This window comes from Sorex araneus, chromosome 10 (assembly GCF_027595985.1).
Source record: "Sorex araneus isolate mSorAra2 chromosome 10, mSorAra2.pri, whole genome shotgun sequence".
In the NCBI taxonomy this organism is placed as follows: Eukaryota; Metazoa; Chordata; class Mammalia; order Eulipotyphla; family Soricidae; genus Sorex; species Sorex araneus.
Window position 1 is genome coordinate 38,399,704 of NC_073311.1, and position 21,397 is coordinate 38,421,100.

Below are 21,397 nucleotides of genomic sequence, written 5' to 3' on the forward strand. Positions count from 1 at the left end.
AGTTTAAAAGTCAGTAAAAAATTATGGACTCTGTTCTGCAGCCCTGGGCTGAGAGTGGGAAAAAAGAAATTTTGATGAAGGGGAAGGTCATGCTCAGGTTTATCTAGTAACAGTATCAGGAACAGAACGAGATAAAAGTAGTATCTTACTGGTATAGTAGTACTGAAAAGTCAGATTATAGTTTTGACAAAAGCTATATAAAGGGCAGTCATATAGAGGAATGAATGACAGACTGTGTGAGCAGAGTTTGCCTGACCTTTCCTGCAGTAAATGGGGGTCAGTGAGTGGGATGAGAGAAAAGTCATAGCCAGTAAATAGTGGACAATGATGCTTTTTGACAAATCAAACAGCAATGGATCACACTGTTAAGTTTCTATAGCCCACTAGTGTCTTTCAGGGAAAGCTTTAGACTTCTTTACGATCAACTGGCCTGGCTTCACTCGACAACTGTCAACATCTTAAAAGATTGATTATTCTCAACATAACCAACCTTTCTGGGAAGGGTCCTGCTGGCTCTGTGTCTGTGTGAGTGAAGGGTTGATTTATAGTCAGTTTTCCTCCACTGGGCCTGTTTGTGTTCACAGTGTCGATCATTTCTGAAAATATGAGTCTATTACTATCACTATTGCTTTTTCAAGTGGTCAGATTGCCATGATAAATGGAAACCAGAGGTAGCCTTATTACTTAAAGGTAATCTATGCTCAGCCACCTGACAGTCAGGACCTGGAGAGACCTACCCCCACACAGGTATAGGGAAGTGTCTCTCAAATGGTAATGGAAAAATGGCAGCCTACCAGTCATACCTCCTGTGAGTCACTAGTGCCATTTTTTTTTTTTGACATCATGTGGTGCTGAAGAGATTAGAGCCAAAGGCAGGCAAGAACCAAAGTGAGTGACAACAATAAGCAGTTTTCTCTCTTCCATTAAAAACGTTCCTTGGAAACCTTTTTCAGGTTATGGTCACATTTACCACCAACTTGCTCTAAATTGTATTTAACATTTATATTCTTGAGATTCTCAAGATTGTAGGATGTGAGGAAACTTCTGTAGGAAGTAAAGTGAGTTCTCTTAACAATAGTGAGAGTAAGAAGGGGAGACATGTAGAGGTAAATGGAATGTTCTTTTTCTATTTCTAATCCTCTTTCTTCACTCCCTAAGCCTCCTGATACACAAGTTGTTCCTCAAACATAACAGGATGCTCTTTCCCCAAACTCTTATTTTTTCCTTTTGGGTCACACCTGGTGATGCACAGGTGTTGCTCCTGGCTTTGCACTCAGGAATTAGTCCTGGTGGTGCTCAGGGGACCTTATGGGATGCTGGGAATTGAACCTGGGCCAGCCGCATGCAAGGCAAACACCTTACCTGCTGTACTATTGTTCCAGCCCCTCCCCAACCTCCTTTCACACACAAAATTACCATTTGGCCTTTGTACTTCATGTGCCTTTACTGGAGTTTCACATCTTTCCCTGACATCATTCCCAAGTTTTCTCCAGAGAGTGGTATTCTAAAAGATGTCCTTTCTGACTACAGTTTTGAAAAGAGACATTCTTTTGTTAATACCTCTTCTCTCTATTGTAGATATTGTGTATCACATACATTTATATGTCTCACTGCAAAATAACCTCCAGGAACACTTGGTTACATGGCTGCTCAGTACCCATGACGGAGAAGTGAATTTGAACAGGAACCTTTCTTCCTATAATTTGTTGATGGAAAAGATGGCCTGATTATATTTAAAATAAGTCATGTGCACAGTATCTAGTGTGAAGTGTCATTCTCCAAAACAGTGTTTGTTCATGACGGGGGAGAAAATGAACTATCTCTATGGAGAAACTATATCCACTGTGTGGACACAGATTCCTGGAATGTTTGACTTTCCCCAGAGAATATCAGGGGTGCTCCTATTTTTTTTTCTTTTAAGCCATCATTCTCCATGGGAACAAAAGATTCGTTCAATTACTATTTACTTTTTACATTTTCACGCCTCTTAGCATTTGTCTGTGATAAAGTTAAACCACATCTGATAAATGTCCATTGTTTTGAAGATTTGCCTGCAGTTGTTTCCAAATTTCTTGGTTCATTGCATATGTAAACTGGCTTGCAAAACAACACATGAATCTAGACTCGCCCATGCATGCTGAACAATAATTTGTAATTCATCACCAACACTACACATTCGCAATCTCACAAAGCTGATGATTGTTTTCTAAACTTTTTATTTTGTAAGTAAAATTGATTTGTTAAAAAAAAATCATCTATCTCTTTTCCTTTACAGATAGAGGTTCTTATAGATTTAAGATTCTTTTCTGAAGCCTTTTCTGAGATGATGTATATTTTTTATGGGAAAAATATGCCTTCCTCCATACCTGCTGGATATAAACCCTTTGGAAGAGTGAAGGTAAATAAACTTATGGATTGATTCAAAGTCATTTGTTTACCATTTGAGATGACCTTCCTGAAATCTAAGAAGTATTTCCACAGAAATCTGTTTACAAGTGTCCTGTACTGTAATACCTCTTTGCCTGATGATGGCTATCAGCCTTGAACTTTTTACAAGTTTCCCTTGTTGGGGATAGAAGGGTCATGTGGGAAGGAGACTACTTTGAAATAAATTTCTGTATTGGAATTATGGCTTATGATAATGTACTTTGCTCTGTATTATAATTAAATAGTTCAGTCTGGTATTGATCAACCAGAGACAATTATGGTCTCTTCTTGGCCCCTCTTGGCCCCGGGGGACTACAGGAGAAAACCATGTAAATGGGAGACCATGGCATGAGTGTGGGAGCATTAACTTATATGACAGGGGACAATGGGAAGGAAACAGGTTGGATGGGGCTATGATCAGGAAAAAGTTGAGAAACAATAGCCTCCTAAACACATCCAACAGCCACGGTCTCTCAGACTATGGGGACTAATCTTATATCTTCTGGTTATGTTCTAAGTCAAGACAGTCTCTCCTGTGCTGTGTCTTATTTGAATATTTTTTAATTTATTTATCTTATGCAAAAGAGTTAAGGTTTTGTGGTTCAAACTTCTTCTCATTTTTGTAAGGAGACAACAGTAGTCTATTTTCAGGTTTTTTAATTTTTTTAAGCTTTAGGAATTCATTTTACCTCTTTTTCAATTTGTCTTTGTAAATTGGAAAATTGAAGTATTCTTGAGAATGAATCCCAGAGTTGATATTTAACTCAGAGTGAGGTGCTTTTTCTTGATTTCAGTTTTCATGTGTTCTGGAAATCACTAGGTGACCTTACTCTAAAGTAGGTGCTTAGGCCACTCTGGGTTAGCACTCAAAGAAATAGGAGTTAAGAATCAAGGAGGTAACTTTTATAAGGAGACCTTATATGTAACAAGTGACAGTGACAGAAAATATGTGTGAGTGGGATTCAAATTTGGAGGATCTAAAAGACACTGGGGAATAGGTTATATATTTAAAAATTTACGTGTATTTGTTAATGTTATATATATGTGTATGTACATATAATATAGTCATTGCTTTAGTGTTTTCCTAAAACACACCTGCTTATTTCTCAGTGTGACAGCTACAGCTTTATAATTGATTGTAATAGGGTATGTATGATGTTATTTATAGAAGCTTTTAAGAGAGTTGTTCAGCAGGCTATAGGAAGTATGTGTGTGTTTTGAGAAAGAGAGAGAGAGAGAGAGACAGACAGACAGACAGACAGATAGACAGAGCTAAGGAAAAGAGAAAGGAAGAGGATGGAGGGTGATGGTGTGAGGAAGAGGTATATTGGCAATTTTGTTTCTTTTTTTTCTTTTTAAAATTCATTTTCTTTAATGTATCACCATGAGATAGAGTTAAAACTTACGAACTTTCATGATTATGTTTCAGTCATAAATTTAATTTATTTTTTCCTGTGGTTTCAAGTAATTCATCTGGGCAGCAGGGTTAAATCTGAACTATGTTCATGCTTCTCTTTCTGAATGGTTTGAATTTTGTTATCAGGCTGGAGTGATAGCACAGCGTGTAGGGCATTTGCCTTGCACGCAGACGACCTGGGTTCAATTCCTCTGCCCTTTCGAAGAGCCTGGCAAACTACTGAGAGTATCTTGCCCGCAGGGCATAGCCTGGCAAGCTCCCCGTGTCGTACTCTATATGCCAAAAACAATAACAATAAGTCTCATAATGGAGACGTTACTGGTACCCGCTCGCGCAAATTGATGAACAATGGGATGACAGTGTGACAGTTATACTTTAATGCACTTGAAAATATATGCTTATTAGTTGCAGGCACGAGTCAAGACTTGGTGGTAGAGCTCTCTCTAAAAGGTAAATGCAGTAGTTATTTTCCCAGAAGCATGTTGGATGAATACCGGCCAGTAACACAGATCAGAAATGTGAGACCTCTCACTCTAGGTCACCTGAGGTGATAAGGGACAGTCTAGCTGAGTAGAAGTGATGCAGAATGATCACAATAGTGGCGAACTTTTTAAATTCAGGGTGGCTTGGGAAAATCTGTAATAATGGAGCTTGGGAAAGAAAAGAGTTGAGGGAATAATCTTACAAACAGGAGAAACCATGAGGGTCAGTCCCTGTGGTGTAGGGTTGGACACACTGGTTCAAGAAACCAAGATTGTCACAGGATTAGAGAGGAAGAGGAGGAGAGGGGAAGTGAGGCACATGAGTGCGTCATAGACCACACAGGACCTCCTCGTGGTGAGGAGCTGGAGTTTATTTGAGCAAAGGAAGGAGGTAATGGGAATTAAATGTGAGAGGGACAACTTTGCTGTTTGGGGAATAGACCGTGGAAAAGCACAGGTGAAAGGAGCTAAACAAGTAGAAGAGGTCTCTGTGGATAAACATGTAGGAAATTACTCACTCACTCCCACACGGTCAGTTCGACAGTGTGGGAGTGAGTGAGAAGCAGTTAAATTCTGGGGCTGTGGTGAAGGTAAACCCAAAGGTACTAGATGGCAGATTAAGGGTGGGATCTGAGAGACAGTAACTAAGCATGTCCAGAGTATTTAGTGTGAGCTATTGGTGAAAAAAAAAGTGTATGTGTGTGTGTGTGTGTGTGTGTGTGTGTTACTGGGAAAAGGAATCCTGCTCTTGGCAAAGTAAAACATCTTAAGGGTGAGATCCTTTGTAGAGACTGCCAACTAGAGACGTAGAACACATACAGGTTCAAAAAGGGTATGAACTGGAATTGAATGAAAAGGTGAGGGTTGCAAGTGAGTCTGGGGAGCACTGCCTGAGAAATTTGGAATCATGGGACTTGAAACAGTTAGCTGGAGACTGAGACAGATGAAGAGAAGTAGGAGGCAGAAAGGGTACTCCACCTGTGGAGTTCAGTAAGTTGAAAAGAGGAAGAACTAGCTGGACAGATGGAGACAGGGGAGTTTGCAGAAGCCTTGGCTTTCATCAAAACCAACCAACCAACAAGCAAACTGAACTAATCTTTCTTAGTAAAGCCCCAAAATTCATTTTTATCAATTCATTTTCATAAGACAAAAGTGTAGGGGAATCGTCTCCCAGTGGATTGTGAATTCACGTTTTGCATTCTCAAAGTTAATTTGCAGCTTTCCAGTTTCAATTGGGAATTTGAAAAGTGTAATTAAAAGAGGAAATGCGTTCAGGTTTTATAATTAAAGTAGGTACCAATGTTATTAGATTGCAGAATAGTTATTTAAAGAAAGGATTAATGAATTAGGTTTTAGTTGAAAATGAAGTAACCCAAAAAGTCTTATAGATTACTATTAGACTTTTCACAAGCCTTTAAAAAAATCCTGTATTTTAACACTATACTTATATTGGGACTGTTCTCATCACCAAACTTAAAGTCTCTTTATCAATTCTCTTCATGTACACCATCAAACACCTACCTCTATATTGAGTTACTCACTTTTCAGTATATTGCAAGGGATAAAGAATATTTTCCAAAAAATGGAGAAAGATATTAAATACTACCAACATTTTCTTCCAATATGAGCAAGATATGTTGACTTGGATCCAAAGCAGATCCTAAGACAAGGATTTGGGAACAAGAGGCAGTATGGTTGGGCTGGAGTAGTGAGAAGGCAGGAAAGAGATAGAGGATGAAGAAAATGAATGCAGGAGTATTTCTGAGTGCCCTGCTGTGGGCAGCTGGGCCCTCAGAGTGGTCATGACAAACCATGGTAGCCTCCCTATGCTGCCAGCCTCTTCTTCATATTCCTGTCTCCGGGATCCAGCTGAAGGTGCTGGAGGGAGAAAACCCTCCATCAGAGAGTGGCCTGTCTACAGAAGTGGCTGGTGATTTCCAAGTGTCCTTGGGGCTCTGGCCAGGACATCCTTTTAACTTCTGTACACGGGCACCTTTTCCAAAAGACCTGTGTACCAAGAGGATGTGTCCCAGGTGACAGTTCAGCAACTGAAATAAATAAGCAGAAATTTCCTAATGCTGCATTTTATTTGGAGCCACTCATGTCAGCAGTCACTGGCAAAAAAGAAATCACAAAAGCAGTCATTCTGAGGAGTAATGCGATTGTTTCCCCCCTCAAACTGGCTAAGACTGTTTTAAGTGATACTAAAGCTATTTAAAGTATAGCAATCTTGATGTTTTTATTTATTTCGGTGGAAGCGTAAATTGTGTTTGTTTCATTTGATTCTCTCAATATATTCTTGTTTTGACCCAGCAACTATATCCATAAACCTAGCCAGATGCAGTCATTAGAAAAACAGTCAGGATACTAACCAGTGCTCAGAAGAGATTGCTCTGGATGGGAGATGTGTGCTAAAAGTGGATAAAGGACCAAATATGAGGATCTCTCAGTATCTGTACCACTGTCACTGACACTGTCATCCCATTGCTCATCAATTTGCTTGAGCGGGCACCAATAACTTCTCCATTGTGAGATTTCTTGTTACTGTTTTTGGCATATTGAATATGCCCTGGGTAGCTTGCCAGGCTCTGCTGTGCGGGCAAGATACTCTCAGTAGCTTGCCAGGCTCTACAAACCATAATGCAGAGAGAGAGAGAATGCAGAGAGAGAGAGAGAGAGAGAGAGAGAGAGAGAGAGAGAGAGAGACATCTTTTCGTAGAGGCAGGCTGGTGGTGGGGGGTGGGGATGAGGGGATGGCAGGGGGAATATTGGTGGCAGAAAATGTAAGCTGGTGGAGGCATGGGTGTTGGAATATTGCATGACTAAAACTCATCATGAAAGTTTTGTAACTATTTCATGGTGATTGAATTAGAAAAAAAAAAAAGAATATTAACCAGGACTGTTTAAACTGGGTCTGAGTTGGGAGGTTGGGTAGAAATGAACTTTTTAGTTGCATAAAAATAAAGAAGGTGTTTATTCGGCTATATTCATGGAATGGGACTTGGTTAGGGATTAGACTAAAATTAATAAATAATGCAACATGAAAAGATAATTTTGAGGTAAAGTAAAACTGGAGTATAATGTGTATGTACATATGTATATATGTATGTATAATACATATACATATGTGTATATATATGCATCTATATGTATATATAATAAAAGACATTGAGGGGCCAGAGAGCACAGCAGGTAGTATACTTGCACTGCACATGGTTAACCCAGGTTTGATCTCTGGCACCCAATATGGTCCTCCAAGCTCTGAGAGCAAAATCAGGAGTAATCCCTGAGTTTTGCTGGGTCTCACCCAAAATAGCACAGAAAAATAGACATTAGAAGAAACTGGTAGTAAAGACACGGATATATTAACTTTAAAATGACCCAAAGAAGTTGTTATGGGGAACTTTTGCTTTCTTTTCTAAATTTGTTTTTTTAATTGTTGTGAGGGAATGGGGTACAGCTGATTGTGCTTAGGGTTTACTCCTGGCTCTGTACTCAGGGACCACCCCTAGTGGGCTAGGGCAACCCAATGGGTACCAGGGATCGAATCTAGGTTGGCCTTGTGAAAGGCAAGCACCCCACCCACTGTGCTATAGTGCTGGCCCCCATACTTGTATTTTGTGATTAGACAATATGTTGCTTTTGTACTTAGGGTGATATTTACATTTTAAACATGAAGAGTTTAATTTAAAAGTACTATAGCTACTCAAAAGATACTCAAATAATCTTGTTCCTAATTTAATGGTTTATTTTATTTTGGCAGATATTTCAATCATTTGATACAGGAAAATCTCTTTACAATAAAGAAAACATACAGGTAAGGCTAAAGATATTTTTAAAGCATTAGTATGTATGAACATTTTGAAAGTAATTTTACTTTAAAATTTGATAGATCTCATGCTGATTTAATTTTTTCTATGTAATATATTCTTTAATTTATGATAGGGTTTTATCTCAAAATGCTGAGGTCAGAGGTAGGATTGGACACAAACTGACTGGTCTCCAGTTGGGCACACATCAGAAATTTATCTAGATTTCTTACTGGCACATATGTATTCAGTTTGTTCATGAAACCAATTTAGGTAAACTGTTTTTTATCTTGACCTTGGAAGGGAACTATGTATGGACCTTGATCTCAAGAGAAGAATTTTGTGTCTTTTGCAATATTGCACTTGTTTAGTCCCATTTTTATTATTTCTCCTTTTTTCCAGTTGTATGTGTGGCTACCTCTCAGCCTATAGTATGGAAGGTTTTCACATGACATGTTCATAATCAGATTCCCTAACTTCTCCAAATAATCTTTACCAACTAAGGACTAGCTTGTCCATCTGAATATACTTCTTGTCAGGAAATGAAGGATGGGAATGAAAGTGTTTGTGTATACTGCCACTAGAAAGTGTTGGAGGGCAGAGTGGAACAAAACTATTGTTAGGGATCTCACCTGGCATGGGGAACAGATTCACTTAACCAGTGGCAGTGCACAGAAACACAGAGATCTATTATGATTTTGATTATTATTTTTTGTTTCTGGGCCTCACTCAGCAGTTCTGAGGAGATACCCCTCGCTCTATACTTGGTGGTCATTCTTGTAGAACAGCGGGATGACCAGGTACTAAATCTGGGCTTTCTATATACAGATCACGGCTCTTGTTCTTTGAAACATCTCCCCGCCCTTTGTTGTCATGATGGTTCCCTGTATCACTGTCATCCCATTGCTCATCCATTTGCGAGAGTGAGCACCAGTAACATCTCCTTTGTGAGACTTACTGTTACTGCTTTTGGCATATTGAATACGCTGTGGTAACTTACCAGGCTCTGCCGTGCAGGCAAAGTACTCTCGGTAGCTTGCTGGGCTCTTTAAAAATTGTTTTAGCCGTAGCTGGCAGGGCTCAGAATTACTCCTGGCAAGGTTCAAGGAATCCTATTCAGTGCCAAGGATGGAACTATGGTTGACCACACGCAGAGCAAGCTCCCTACACGCCATACATCCTCTCTCCAACCCCTTTGTTGTTGTGTTTTAATGCCAGGAAATAGCATTCTGTTTCATTATGTAAGGTATTTATTTTTATTAAATCATTTTGAGAGACAGTTCCTCAAAATTGCTTTATTTCTGTCTCCCATGGTTTGGATAGGGGTATATCCACCTTTTATTAAATGTAATCTTATTGCTTTTCTATGATTGCTCATTTTATTCCACAAACTTCACTTTTAATTATGATTCAAATGAATCATTGTTTTTGCCCTAAACTTTGTTTTAATTTATAAGCCTGGAGTGAAAGAACTAGTAATGGGAACACAAATGCGTATTCATATTTCATTTCAGTATTCTGAGACCTAGGGCTGTTTAAGAGTATTTATTTATTTTTCTAGTTACAAATGCTAAGGAATCCTGAGTAGACCACTTTTAAGGAGTGATTTTGGAATATAAAAGGGAGGTCTGTCTGATCTTTACTTTTTAAACAAAAAGAGACTGGCAGTATAATAGAAATCAATTTCTATTAGCTAATTAATTAAAACAGAACCCTTGGACTGCTTAATTCTCTTTAGAGAACTTTCCATTTCCTGTATAGAGAGAGAGAGAGAGAGAGAGAGAGAGAGAGAGAGAGAGAAAGGAGTGTTAAATAGTATTACTAATTAATCATTTTTGATCCTCAAGTGTTTGTATGTAATTGTCAAGGCTCATTAAATTAATGTTTGCTATGGAGAAAAAAAAGAGTTCTCTGACACCCATCCCCCAGCCATGTCAGTTTCTTTTCTCTATGGGGATTGTCAGCCATTTTCCTGGAATAATCAGATTGCCTGTTGGGCTCAATACTGCCGCTTGCTGGGCTTTTCTGCGATGCATTGATTTCCATCTCTTAGAGGTTAAGTACATACAACCAACACATCTGCCAACCACCAACCTTGCTTTATTTCTGTCTCCCATAGACTGGATAGTAATATATCCACCTAATATTAAATGCAATCTTACTGCTTTTCTATTATTATTCATTTCATTCCTCTCCCAAACAAAAAGACAAATCTCTGCTTTTCTAGCACCTGCCTTTTTTTTTAATTCATGAATATCTAAGAAAAGCCTATTGTGTACAAGGCATTGCCCTGATGTTTTGAATAAATATGTCACTCTGTCAATTAAGCAGAGAGACTTGAACTCCTTAGGACGCTTATAGCTTAGTGCTGAGGCTAGTGATACCATGATATATAATTACACAGCACAATAGAAGGGTGAACATACTGGAAGAGAACAGAAACCCAGCAGCTTGCAGTGAGAATTTGAAACATGGAACTGGATTGGGGTTGTCTTTTAAATGAGGTTATCCTATAATTCCTCATTGAGATGGTCAGTAAACAGGCCAAAGCCAGACAAAGACTCAAAAATGGAGGAAATACGTGTTAGAAGAGAACACAATGAATGCAAAGACCTTGGGGCAGATTTGTGGGAAATATCTTGGCCAGTGTGAGCGAAGATACATTAAAGGTGATAGGACAGAAGTAGGCAGTAAAGTCAGAGGGACTGGGGGATGGGATTTAGAAGGGCCCTAAAAGGGATTTTTGTAACTTCAGCTCTTTCTCTGAACAAAAAGGAAACCACTGCTAACTTGAAGCAGAAATACAACCTGATCACATAAGACAAGCTGTTGGACCTCCCAAATGCCAGATACTATCCCAGTCAACCAATGACAAAGAAAATTCCTAATCCTTGTAGAGCTTATATTTGTGTATGTGTGCGTGTATGGGCACACACACACTCACAAGTACATGCATGCATCTGCGAGCGTGTGCGTGCACCCACAGGTATACTTGTAGAATAGAAATACATGAACATGCTGAACTTGAGAGGGGGATTTGACATCCAAGTAAAGGAATTGAATCAGAAGTTGGTTCTGAGACTTGAGTGCAGGAAAAGGTGGATCTAAAGAGAGCAACTTGGAATTTCATCAGCATTTTGATGAAATAAAAATGTGAACTAAATTAAGGTCATTTAAGGGGAGTAAGTGAAAACCAATCCATTGTCACTTCACACACTATTAATGGGAATAGTGGAAGATTAGGAACCAGCAAAAAAATGACTTAAACAGAGTGACTGATAGGGTTGGACAATCACCAGGGGAATGTGGTGGCTTAAAAGCCAACGGAAGAAATATTTGCAGAAAGGGGAGTGATTAATAATGTCAGTTTTTTTCTGATGATTGAAGTACCATAATTTACCAAGTCTTAAGATCTCTGCATTGAGAGATGTACATCATTCTATAGTTGAGGGCCTATGACAGTTTAATTGGCATATGAAATAATGGTGTCTTAGATGAACAGTTACAAGGCATATTAGGATTGAGAATTGGACACCAGATACAGCCAAGCACAGGCCATTGGTGACCTTGAGCAAAGGGTTTCAATGTTAGGGTGGAGTAGAAGCAAGTGAAAGGAGAGAAATGGAAATTTTGACAACCTGTGTGCTGATGAGAATATTTTGGTAGAAATGCAACTTTTTGGGGGAAGGGAGCCCACAACCAGGGTGCTCAGAGATTACTCCTGGTGGAGGTCAGGGGATCATATGGAGTGCAGAGCACTGAGCCTAGTTCTGTTGCATGCAAGATAAACGTCCTACCCACTGTACTGTTGTTCCAGCCTCAGAAATGAACCTTTTATGATGTAGTAGGGAAAGTGTGGGTCAACTCAGGGAGGTCAAGACCAGCACATGCAGGAGATCAGCCTTTGGTAGCAGGAGGGGAGGCAGAACAGTGTGTCAGGTACTTGGGCAGTGGGGGAGAGGAACTATGGGGGTGTGCCACACCAGTTCCTACCGGCTTCAGTTTACCCTGCTAAGTAGTGCTGGAGAGAGCCTCAGGGAGAAGGGTGAGTTTAGAAATGAGAAGAGAAGAGCATGATGCAGTTGTCTAGGGAAGAGGGAGAGTAAATAGACCAGGAAAATGTGGGTTGACAACCAGGCAGCACTGTGTGTTTGGTCAGGAATATAATGTAGAACTACTTTCACGATTGGGTATTTCTTCAGTTTGAGCAAACATGTTACCACGAAGGTTCAGAATTGAGCTACACTAGGGTGATGCTTTTGCCCAGGAAATATGTATGCACGGGAGAGAGAGAGAAGGCAGGAAGTTGAGGGTTTCCCTCTAAGAGAGGATGCCAGTGACTAAGTGCAGAGTCTGAACTGGGTAGGTAGCTTGCTGGCTGGCCCATTCCTCCACAGCTCCTGGCTAGTAGCTCTCCTGTCATCATGCTGAAGCAGAGCATGTGCATTGCTGTCACCTTTCACCCTTCTCTGTCTTGACGAGGTGTCTTTTTAAGACTCTCTTGTTATGGGCAGGACATACCACACGAGGAGGCATATGTCACAGATTGGTGGGGGATAGCCAAAGCGCTGTGGAACTTCTAGGATTGTTCTGACAGTATGTGTCTCTCTGAATAGAACTGCTAATTATGGTACCTCTGGTCTGTCCCTGCATTCCTTCCGACAATAGCAAATGGGTAAAGAGGAAGAGGACCAAGGCTAATAATGACTAAAAGCAATATTTTCTAACATGCCTTCCTCTTTCCCCCCATTTTTAGGCACTTGATGAAATAATAAGTAAAGGCATGCCTCCAATTCTGACTATGATTGGCCAACAACATCTCTTAAATAAGTATTCTTTTGTTAAGGCATACTTTTTAATAAATTTGGCCGCAACAATTAATTGTATTCCAGAATATATAACAAAATTTCCTTTGAATCCTGAGAAGTGCAAAGTAAATACACTGAGCTTGAGAGGTAATATTTTATGTTTTATTTTATTTTTTTCACTTTCTTTCCCCTTTCCTTTTTTTTTAACTACTTCCCAACTGTGCCCAATAATTCAGTATATATTTTTGGACATTGTATGAACAATCTACTGTATTTCTTCTCATATTTTCCTCTACATTCACTTAATAACATGCATGTGATATTATATCTAGTTACATGTTTATCTATTGCCATGCATATTAATTTTATGCTTTTCATTTTATATGCACACAGTAGAATTTATTATTTATTCACAGTAATGTATTTTGTGTTTTTTACATATGTATGCTGCTTCTGTCAACAAATGCTATTAAAAACACTCCAAATCAACTTTTGTGCTTCAATGTGTGATATCTGATATGATACATATTAATATAGCACATCTATATTATGTGCTATATTTTCTTTTTTTTTTTTTTTTTTTTTAAATTTTTTTGCTGCAACTTTATTATTTTTTTTTTAATTTATTTATTTTTAATTAGAGAATCACCGTGAGGGTACAGTTACAGATTTATACACTTCTGTGCTCACACTTCCCTCATACAAAGTTTGGGAACCCATCCCTTCACCAGTGCCCATTCTCCACCACCCGTAAACCCAGTGTCCCTCCCACCCTCCCCAATCCCATCTCCCCCCCACCCCACCCTGCCACTGTGGCAAGGCATTCCCTTCTGCTTTCTCTCTCTAATTAGCTGTTGTGGTTTGCAACAAAGGTGTTGAGTGGCCGCTGTGCTCAGTCTCTAGCCCTCATTCAGCCCGCAACTCCCTTCCCCCACATGGCCTTCGACTGCAATGTAGTTGATGATCGCTTCTCTGAGTTGACCTTTCCCCGGAACGTGAGGCCAGCCTCGAAGCCATGGAGTCAACCTCCTGGTACTTATTTCTACAGTTCTTGGGTGTTAGTCTCCCACTCTGTTATTCTATATACCATAGATGAGTGCAATCTTTCTATGTCTGTCTCTCTCTTTCTGACTCATTTCACTCAGCATGAAACTTTTCATGCCCATCCACTTAACTACAAAATTCTTGACCTCCTTTTTTCTAACAGCTGCATAGTATTCCATTGTATAGATGTACCAAAGTTTCCTCAATATGTGCTATATTTTCTACATAATAATAACTCATATATCTGTAACTTATAATACCAATTAATAGAATTTATGAACCATAGTGTATATATGCATTTTTGAATGTATTAGATGTTAAATTAGATGCCTTAGATTAGATACGTAATCTAAGGCATTCAGGCATATTAGATGCCTCACAAGTCATTGTTTTTTCACATGTAGCTGTAATTAACTAGATTTCAATTAGAGGAGTATCTCTTGTTTATAATTTTTTATTAAAGCCTTGTGATTTACAGTTATTCGTAGTTGAGTTTTAGACATAAAATATTGCAGCACTGATCCCACCACCAGTGTCAACTTTTCTTCATCGGGTTCCCAGGTTTCCTCCCATATCCCTCTGTATGCCCTACCCCTCCAGCCTATTCTCTTCACAGGCACTTTTTTAAGTTGGGTTTTTAAATGTTGAGTCTCTTGATTTCAGTGTTCTTGATTCTGGGTTTGGATATTTGGCTCTATCATTCCCTACCATCCCCTTTGCACCTTTGTTCCTGAATCCTGTGAGCTGGCACCATTGCTTCTCATCTGTCTCTTCTTCCCCTTGTCTTCATTCTTTTCTTTTCCTCTCTATACTCTAGGACAGATGATGTTAGCATCCCCCCCTTTAAAACATTGCATTCTCTCATCCATCTAAACTAAATACCACACAGAAGTGATAGCATCCTGTGTTTATCCTTCTGACTTTATTTAACATATCTTCCAATTCCATCCATGTTGCCAGAATTGCATGATGTCATCATTCCTTACAGCAGTACAGTATTCCATTGTGTGTATGTGTGTATATATATATATACATTTACAATATATATGTGTATATATATGTATGTATATATATATATACATCTTCATTTCCATTTAGTGCTGCAATGAATAATGGTGTGCATATGTTCTTTGGAAAGAATGTTTTTTTTTTCTTCCTGGGGATAGACACACGAAAGTGGAATTGCTAGGTGATGTGGAAACTCAATTCTGAGTTTACCGAGTACTCTCCATACTGTTTTCCATAAGAGTTGTATCAGACAACAATCTCACCAGCAGTGGATGAGGGTTCTCTTTTCACCACATCCCTGCCAACAGAGATTGTGACCAGTATATTTGATATGTGCCAATATCATTGATGTAAGATGATATCTTATTGTCATCTTGATTTGGACTTCCCTAATAATGAGTGATGGATGAGCAATTTTCACATGCCTGTTGACCATCTATTGGTATTCCTCAGAGAAGTGTCTGTTCATTTTCTCTCCCCATTGTTTGATGGGACTTTTAGACTTTTTTTTGATCTTGTGAGTACTTTATATATCCTGATATTGACACTTTATCTGATGTGTTGAGTGGGATTATTTCCTCCAACTCATCTGTTGTTTAGTTTTAACCCATGTTTCTTTTGCCATGTAGAAACTTTTTAAGTTTGATGTAGTCCCATTTATTTAGTTTTGATTCTGTACACTTTGCCAATGGCATCATATCATTGAAGACTCCTTTGAGGTTCTTGGTCTCAGAATGTTCTGCCTATATTTTCCTCAATTTTTGTAGAATAAGGTCTGATCTCAAGGTATTTTATCCACTTTGAGGAATATTTTCCTATTTCCTAAGATCTTCATTTTCTTTTTTCAGTGATTGATAAAACTCACCCATAAACCCATCTGGGACACGACTTTTACTGTTGGAGATATTATTTAATTATTGTTTCAGTTTTCTTGCTTATTATTGATGCTTATGCTTTTGACTTCCTCCTCACTCAGTTTTAAGAAATTACAAGTTTCCAGGAATCTTTTAATTTCTTCTAGGTTCTCCATTTTACAAAGAAGAATTGTTTACAGTAAATTCTCATGATGCATTGGATTTCTGGGGGTTCTGTGGTAATCTCTCCCCTTTTGTTTCTGATAAATTTGTTTGATCACTTTCTCTTTTTTTCACATGAGTCTAGCCAATTATTTGTCTATTTTGTTTCTTCTTTTGAAGAATCAGCTTCTGCTATCATTGATTTCTTTGTATTGTTTTCTTGGTTTCTTTATTGTTGATTTCTGTTCTGGATTTTATTATTTCTCTACTTTTACTAGTTTTTGGATTTATTTGGTGTTGGTTCTCCAGACATTTAAGTGTGCATTTAGGTTGTTGATTTTATTTTTTTCTTCTTTTCTTACATAGGCCTGTGTTGCTATGAGTTTCCCCCGAAGTACTGCTTTTGCTGTGTCGCATAGATTTTGGTAACTTTTTTTTTCATTGTCATTTGTCTCAAGGAATCTTTTTATTTCCTCCTTGATTTTCTCTTTGCTATAGCTGCTATGTAGTAGCATGCTATTCAGTCTCTAGGGTTAGAGTTTCTCCCCCTCTTCTTTTTACGGTAATTTCTATTTTCACTGTCTCTGGATCTATCTTACTAGATGAAAGCTGGAGTGATCCAGTGGAGCAGTCTATACTGATATAGCAGTTCAATTAGCTTTCTGCAACTAATTCTTCTCCAGCCAAGAATCGTACAAGACATGGCTTGTGTGCCGCTAGGTGTGCAGGCTGTAGGAGAGTAAAGAAAGTCTTTCCCCACTATCATCTCTGCTGTTACAGTGAGTTTGGTAGGGAAGCAAAAATGCCTCTCCTGCCATCTTGGCCAGAGTTTATTTGTAGGACAGTACAATACATATCTGATGCTCTGTGATGTGTTTTTCCTCTTCTGTTTCTGTTCTTTTCCACCTCCCCCTTGGTCTCCATTGACGCAGAGGTTAGTAGATGCTCACCTTTCCTATTTTTGTAAATCAAGTTTAATGGGGCAGCACCACACCTGTTGGGCATATGTGTCTTGTCTTTCCCACCTTTCTTTCCAGATTTCACAATAGGTGTTGTGTGCTTTCCAAACCTGTGTTTAGAGATGTGCATTTAATCCTGTGAAATTGGCTCAAAGAAATAGATGTGGGTCTGAGAAATAGTAGAGTGGGTAGAATCTGGATTAAATCTCTGCTATCCCATAAGGCATCCCAAATCTCTGCCGCCACACCTGGTCCTCTTCACTGGGGCCCCTCTGAGGGGACAGGTTGTGTTTCCTTCCCCTCCCCCCAGCAGAGCCTCGACAGTTGAGGACTTCTGGAACCCAGCCACGGCCATGCTCAGGGCCACTCTCCACACGTTTGGATGAGTCTCACACATGAAGGAACCGGCAGAAGAACCCAGGTGTGTGGGACCCGGGGCCAAGATCTCCATGGCTGTTCGGATCGGGACTGGGCCTCTTCTGCTCAGATCCCCCATTTTCCAGTAGCTAGACAGTCACACCCAGAGACTGCCTGTGTAATCCCATCAATGGCCAACATCCAGAGACTATAAAACCAAGCTCCCGGGCATCTAATAGCTTAGTTCTCCCTCTTGGAAAACCTGACAAGCTATTGCCTACTTGGGAGAGTCTGGCAAGCTCCCCATGGTGTATTCATATCCAAAATACAGTAACAGATATATACATACCTCTTGGCAGGCTACCAAGAGTATCCCACCTGCAGGGCAGAGCCTGGCAAGCTACCGTGGTGTATTCAATATGCCCAAAACAGTAACAATAGGTCTCATTCCCCTGACCCTGAAAGAGCCTCCAATCATTGGGAAAGACAAGTAAGGAGAGGCTGCTAAAATCTCAGGGCTGAGTGTAATAGAGATGTTACTGGTGCCTGCTCGAGTAAATCAACAAACAACAGGATGACAGTGATACAGGGTTGGCATTGTTGTCTGATAGGATGCTTAGTTATGATTCTTATGTAAGTTAGACTTATGTCCTAAAATGTGATCTATCCTGGAGAATGTGCCATATGCACTAGACAATATGTATTTGGCTTTTTAAGGATGGAATGCTCTGTATCAATTAATTAGTCTGAGGTCTTCTAGTTCCTCATTAGGGCTGTTGTATCTATACTGATATCCTATCTAATGGATCTATCTAGTGGTGGCAGTGGGCTCTTGAAGTATCCCACTACTATTATGTTTTCATCCACATGTTTCTCTGGTTTATGGGCAAAAGCCTTACATACTTTTATGACCCAACAGTTAGTGTGTATATGTTGATGAGAGTTAGTATTTCTTGGTCTGTTGCTCTCTTGATCAGTAAGTAATGCCCATCCCTATCTCTACTTTAAGTTGAATGCAATTTGGTTTGATACAACTATGATTGTCCCCGATATTTTTTTGTCTTCAATTGGCCTGTATAATTGTTTTCCATTCTTTTACTAGGGTCCTGTGTCTATACTGTAATTTTAAATGCATTTCCTGTATACAGCAAGTGGATGGATTTTATTTCTGGATCCAATCTGCCACTCTGTGCCTTTTGATTGGAGAGTTTAGTGCATTGACATTCAGGGATTGCATATTGATATAAAGACCTGTTCTGCAATTGGTCATTTGCTCAGGGTTGGTTTGGTTATCACAAATGTTACCAGCTCTTTGTGTGAGAATGTCTTTATCTCTCCCTCCAATCTAAATGAGAGCTTTACTGGGTAGTGGACCCAAGGTTGAAAGTTTCTTTCACTTGATAATTTGAATATGTCATTTCACTCTCTTCCCACCTACACCATTTCATATGGGAGATCTCTTATGATTCTTTCTATTTCCTCTAGATTTAAAGTTTTTCTTCTCTCTTGATACTTTAAGAAGTTTTTCTCTCTTTTTGGTTTTTGCCATTTTGATTATTATGTGTCTTGGTGTTGTTCTGATTTGATCTGTTTTGCTTGGTACTCTTTTGGCCTTTTGGATCTACACAGCTGTCTCCCTGCAGAGAGTGGGGAAGTTTTTAGTCATTTTCTCTTCCATAATTCTTTCTTCCCCTTTCCTTTTTTCTTCATCTTCTGTTATTCCTATCATTCAGAGATTATTCTTACAGCCTTTGTTCATTAAATATCTTACATTTTCTTCATTCTTGGTTTCTCTATGACTTTTCAAATTTTTTGTCAATGCTGGCCTTGCTGCTCAGTGCTGAACTACTGGCTCTGTGCTCAGGTATCACTCCTGGCATGGACTGGGGACCATATGGGGTGCAGGAGAATGAACCTGTGTCAGTTGTGTGCAAGGCAAGTGCCCTACCTGCTGTATTATCACTTCGGCCCCAGTTACTACTACTAACAGCATCACTAATCATTAAAGAAATCTAATAAGAAATAACTGATTTGTTGTAAGAAGCAGCCTTAGTTTCCTGATGTATGATATTTTTTGCCTATTTTGAGAAAGCAGTGTTTCTGATTTATTATTGTGGATTTAAAGATAATAGGACTGAACAATAATACTGTCATTGGAATACAGAACCAATTACCAAACAGTGGGAGGAAGATAGGGGACAAAAAATATCAAATTAGAAGTAAGTTATGGACAAAGGAAGAGTGTTATGGGCCCTTTGTTGGTGGTGGATTGTAGTAATTTTGTATATCAATACCATAAATTTTAACACTATTGTCATTTTCCAAATGATAATAAAAATATAGTTTCACAACTAGTAATAAACTGAAATTCCCTAAACCATAGATATCCTTAGTTCTGCCAAAATTTTGCTTTGTAGAGTTAATTTTAAGAGAAGAAGGAAGTTCAGTTTTACAGCTTACAAAACCAAGAGATGATGTGATTCTTTGTATAATAAAGGTAAGTTTAGACAATTTTCATGTCATAGCCAATCAATGACCAGAATGCCTGGTCCAAGGCACTGGACAGACTCATTTTCAGGGTTGAGGTGGCTCTGGGGAGATTGGGCAGTTTATCTTGTATGAGTGTGGCCAGGGCCATGGTGGGGGAGGTTGCTTCTAAAAAGAAAAGGACACACCCAAAGGTGTCAGACTTAACCTGATCAAGGCTTGGTAGGTAGACAATATGATTTATTATTTGGTGGGGTTTGAGTATTCCCTGCCCAGTTTATCATTTCTTAATAGCGACAGTAACAGCAACAAAAATGGCTATCATTTATTCAGTATTTACCACTTGACAGGCACTTTGCATGATAATTTAATTCTCACAGCTCTTTGATAGAAGTATTAATCACTTTTTCAGCTATGTTGTGCTAAACCTGAGAAAATAGAAGCTTAGATAGTAAACATTTTACTAACATCTTGCAACTAATAAAATACAGATCATATTGTTAACAGTTCTAATAAATGATTTTCCTAGCTCTGCACTTGTGTGTTATTTACTGCTCTGTACAGATACATTTTTAGACCCTTTCTGCTATTGATTATCCATAGTAATATCTCATTATCTTCCTGTTACTAGTTAAGTGACCATAACTTTTTAAAGTAGAGTTGGTCCTCGTTAATCACAGATTTTATATATACTAATTTATATTTCTGCTAAAATTTATTTGCATCCTCAAATCCAGTACTGTGGCTCTTCTGTGGACAGTTGTGTTTATACTCAGAGCATAGAAATATTTGAGTTCCCAAACACAGACCTTCTGTGCTCAATTGAACAAGGCACATTGTTTTGACTTTTTCTTTTTATTCTCATACTGTTAACAATTATTCTTTTTAATATTCTATTTATTGCCACTTTTTTTGCACTTTTCCTAGTTATTTCACTACTTTAAATGACTCACCCCCTCTCCCCCCGACCCCCCTAGTGCAATGCCAAAGTGCCACTCAGTACTCCTAAGTGCAAGAAGGCTGTGAGTTGCCTATGGCAGCAAGGAATGTGACCTTTTCAGCCAGGCAGAGTTGTAGAGCTATTGGCTGTGAGTTCAGGTGATGAATCTGGATTGTATGTTAGTGAATGTGTCTTGAAACTTAGGCACATTCTGTCATTCTGTGCTGCCTACATCACAACCTGTGATGTGTACTCTCTCTCTCTCTCTCTCTCTCTCTCTCTCTCTCTCTCTCTCTCTCTCTCTCTCCCTCCCTCCCTCCCTCCCTCGCTCTCGTTCTCTCTGTCTCTGTTTTGCTGTTTCCTCTCTTTCCAATTTTCTCTATATAAGTGCTTTACGTCCCCCCTCAAAAAAAAAAAAAAACCCAAACTAAAAACCAATACCCCATACCCTAAATTCACACTAAACAAGTCTCTGCCTTGGCAGTTGATAGAAGTAGTGTGACTAGCATTTTTTACAGAACCCTGTGATTTCCTCCCCACCCCCCTCTGCCTGGGGGTCATGTTTCAGTATTTGCTAAGGCAGTGTTTGCAGTCACTTGATAGACTTGAGCTATGGTGGATAAGCATCTCTGAGCATCAGCTG

General features: G+C 39.1%; 1 protein-coding gene across 1 annotated transcript in view; it reads left to right on the forward strand.

Annotated features, from left to right (window-relative positions):
• CFAP54 (cilia and flagella associated protein 54) overlaps window positions 1-21,397 on the forward strand; it is a 330,907-nt gene that overhangs the window by 187,755 nt on the left and 121,755 nt on the right. The window contains exons 47-50 of the mRNA XM_055118311.1: window positions 2,276-2,398; window positions 8,090-8,143; window positions 12,892-13,090; window positions 19,745-19,824. Of these exons, the coding sequence (XP_054974286.1) occupies window positions 2,276-2,398; window positions 8,090-8,143; window positions 12,892-13,090; window positions 19,745-19,824 (456 nt within the window). The remainder of the gene's footprint in view (window positions 1-2,275; window positions 2,399-8,089; window positions 8,144-12,891; window positions 13,091-19,744; window positions 19,825-21,397) is intronic.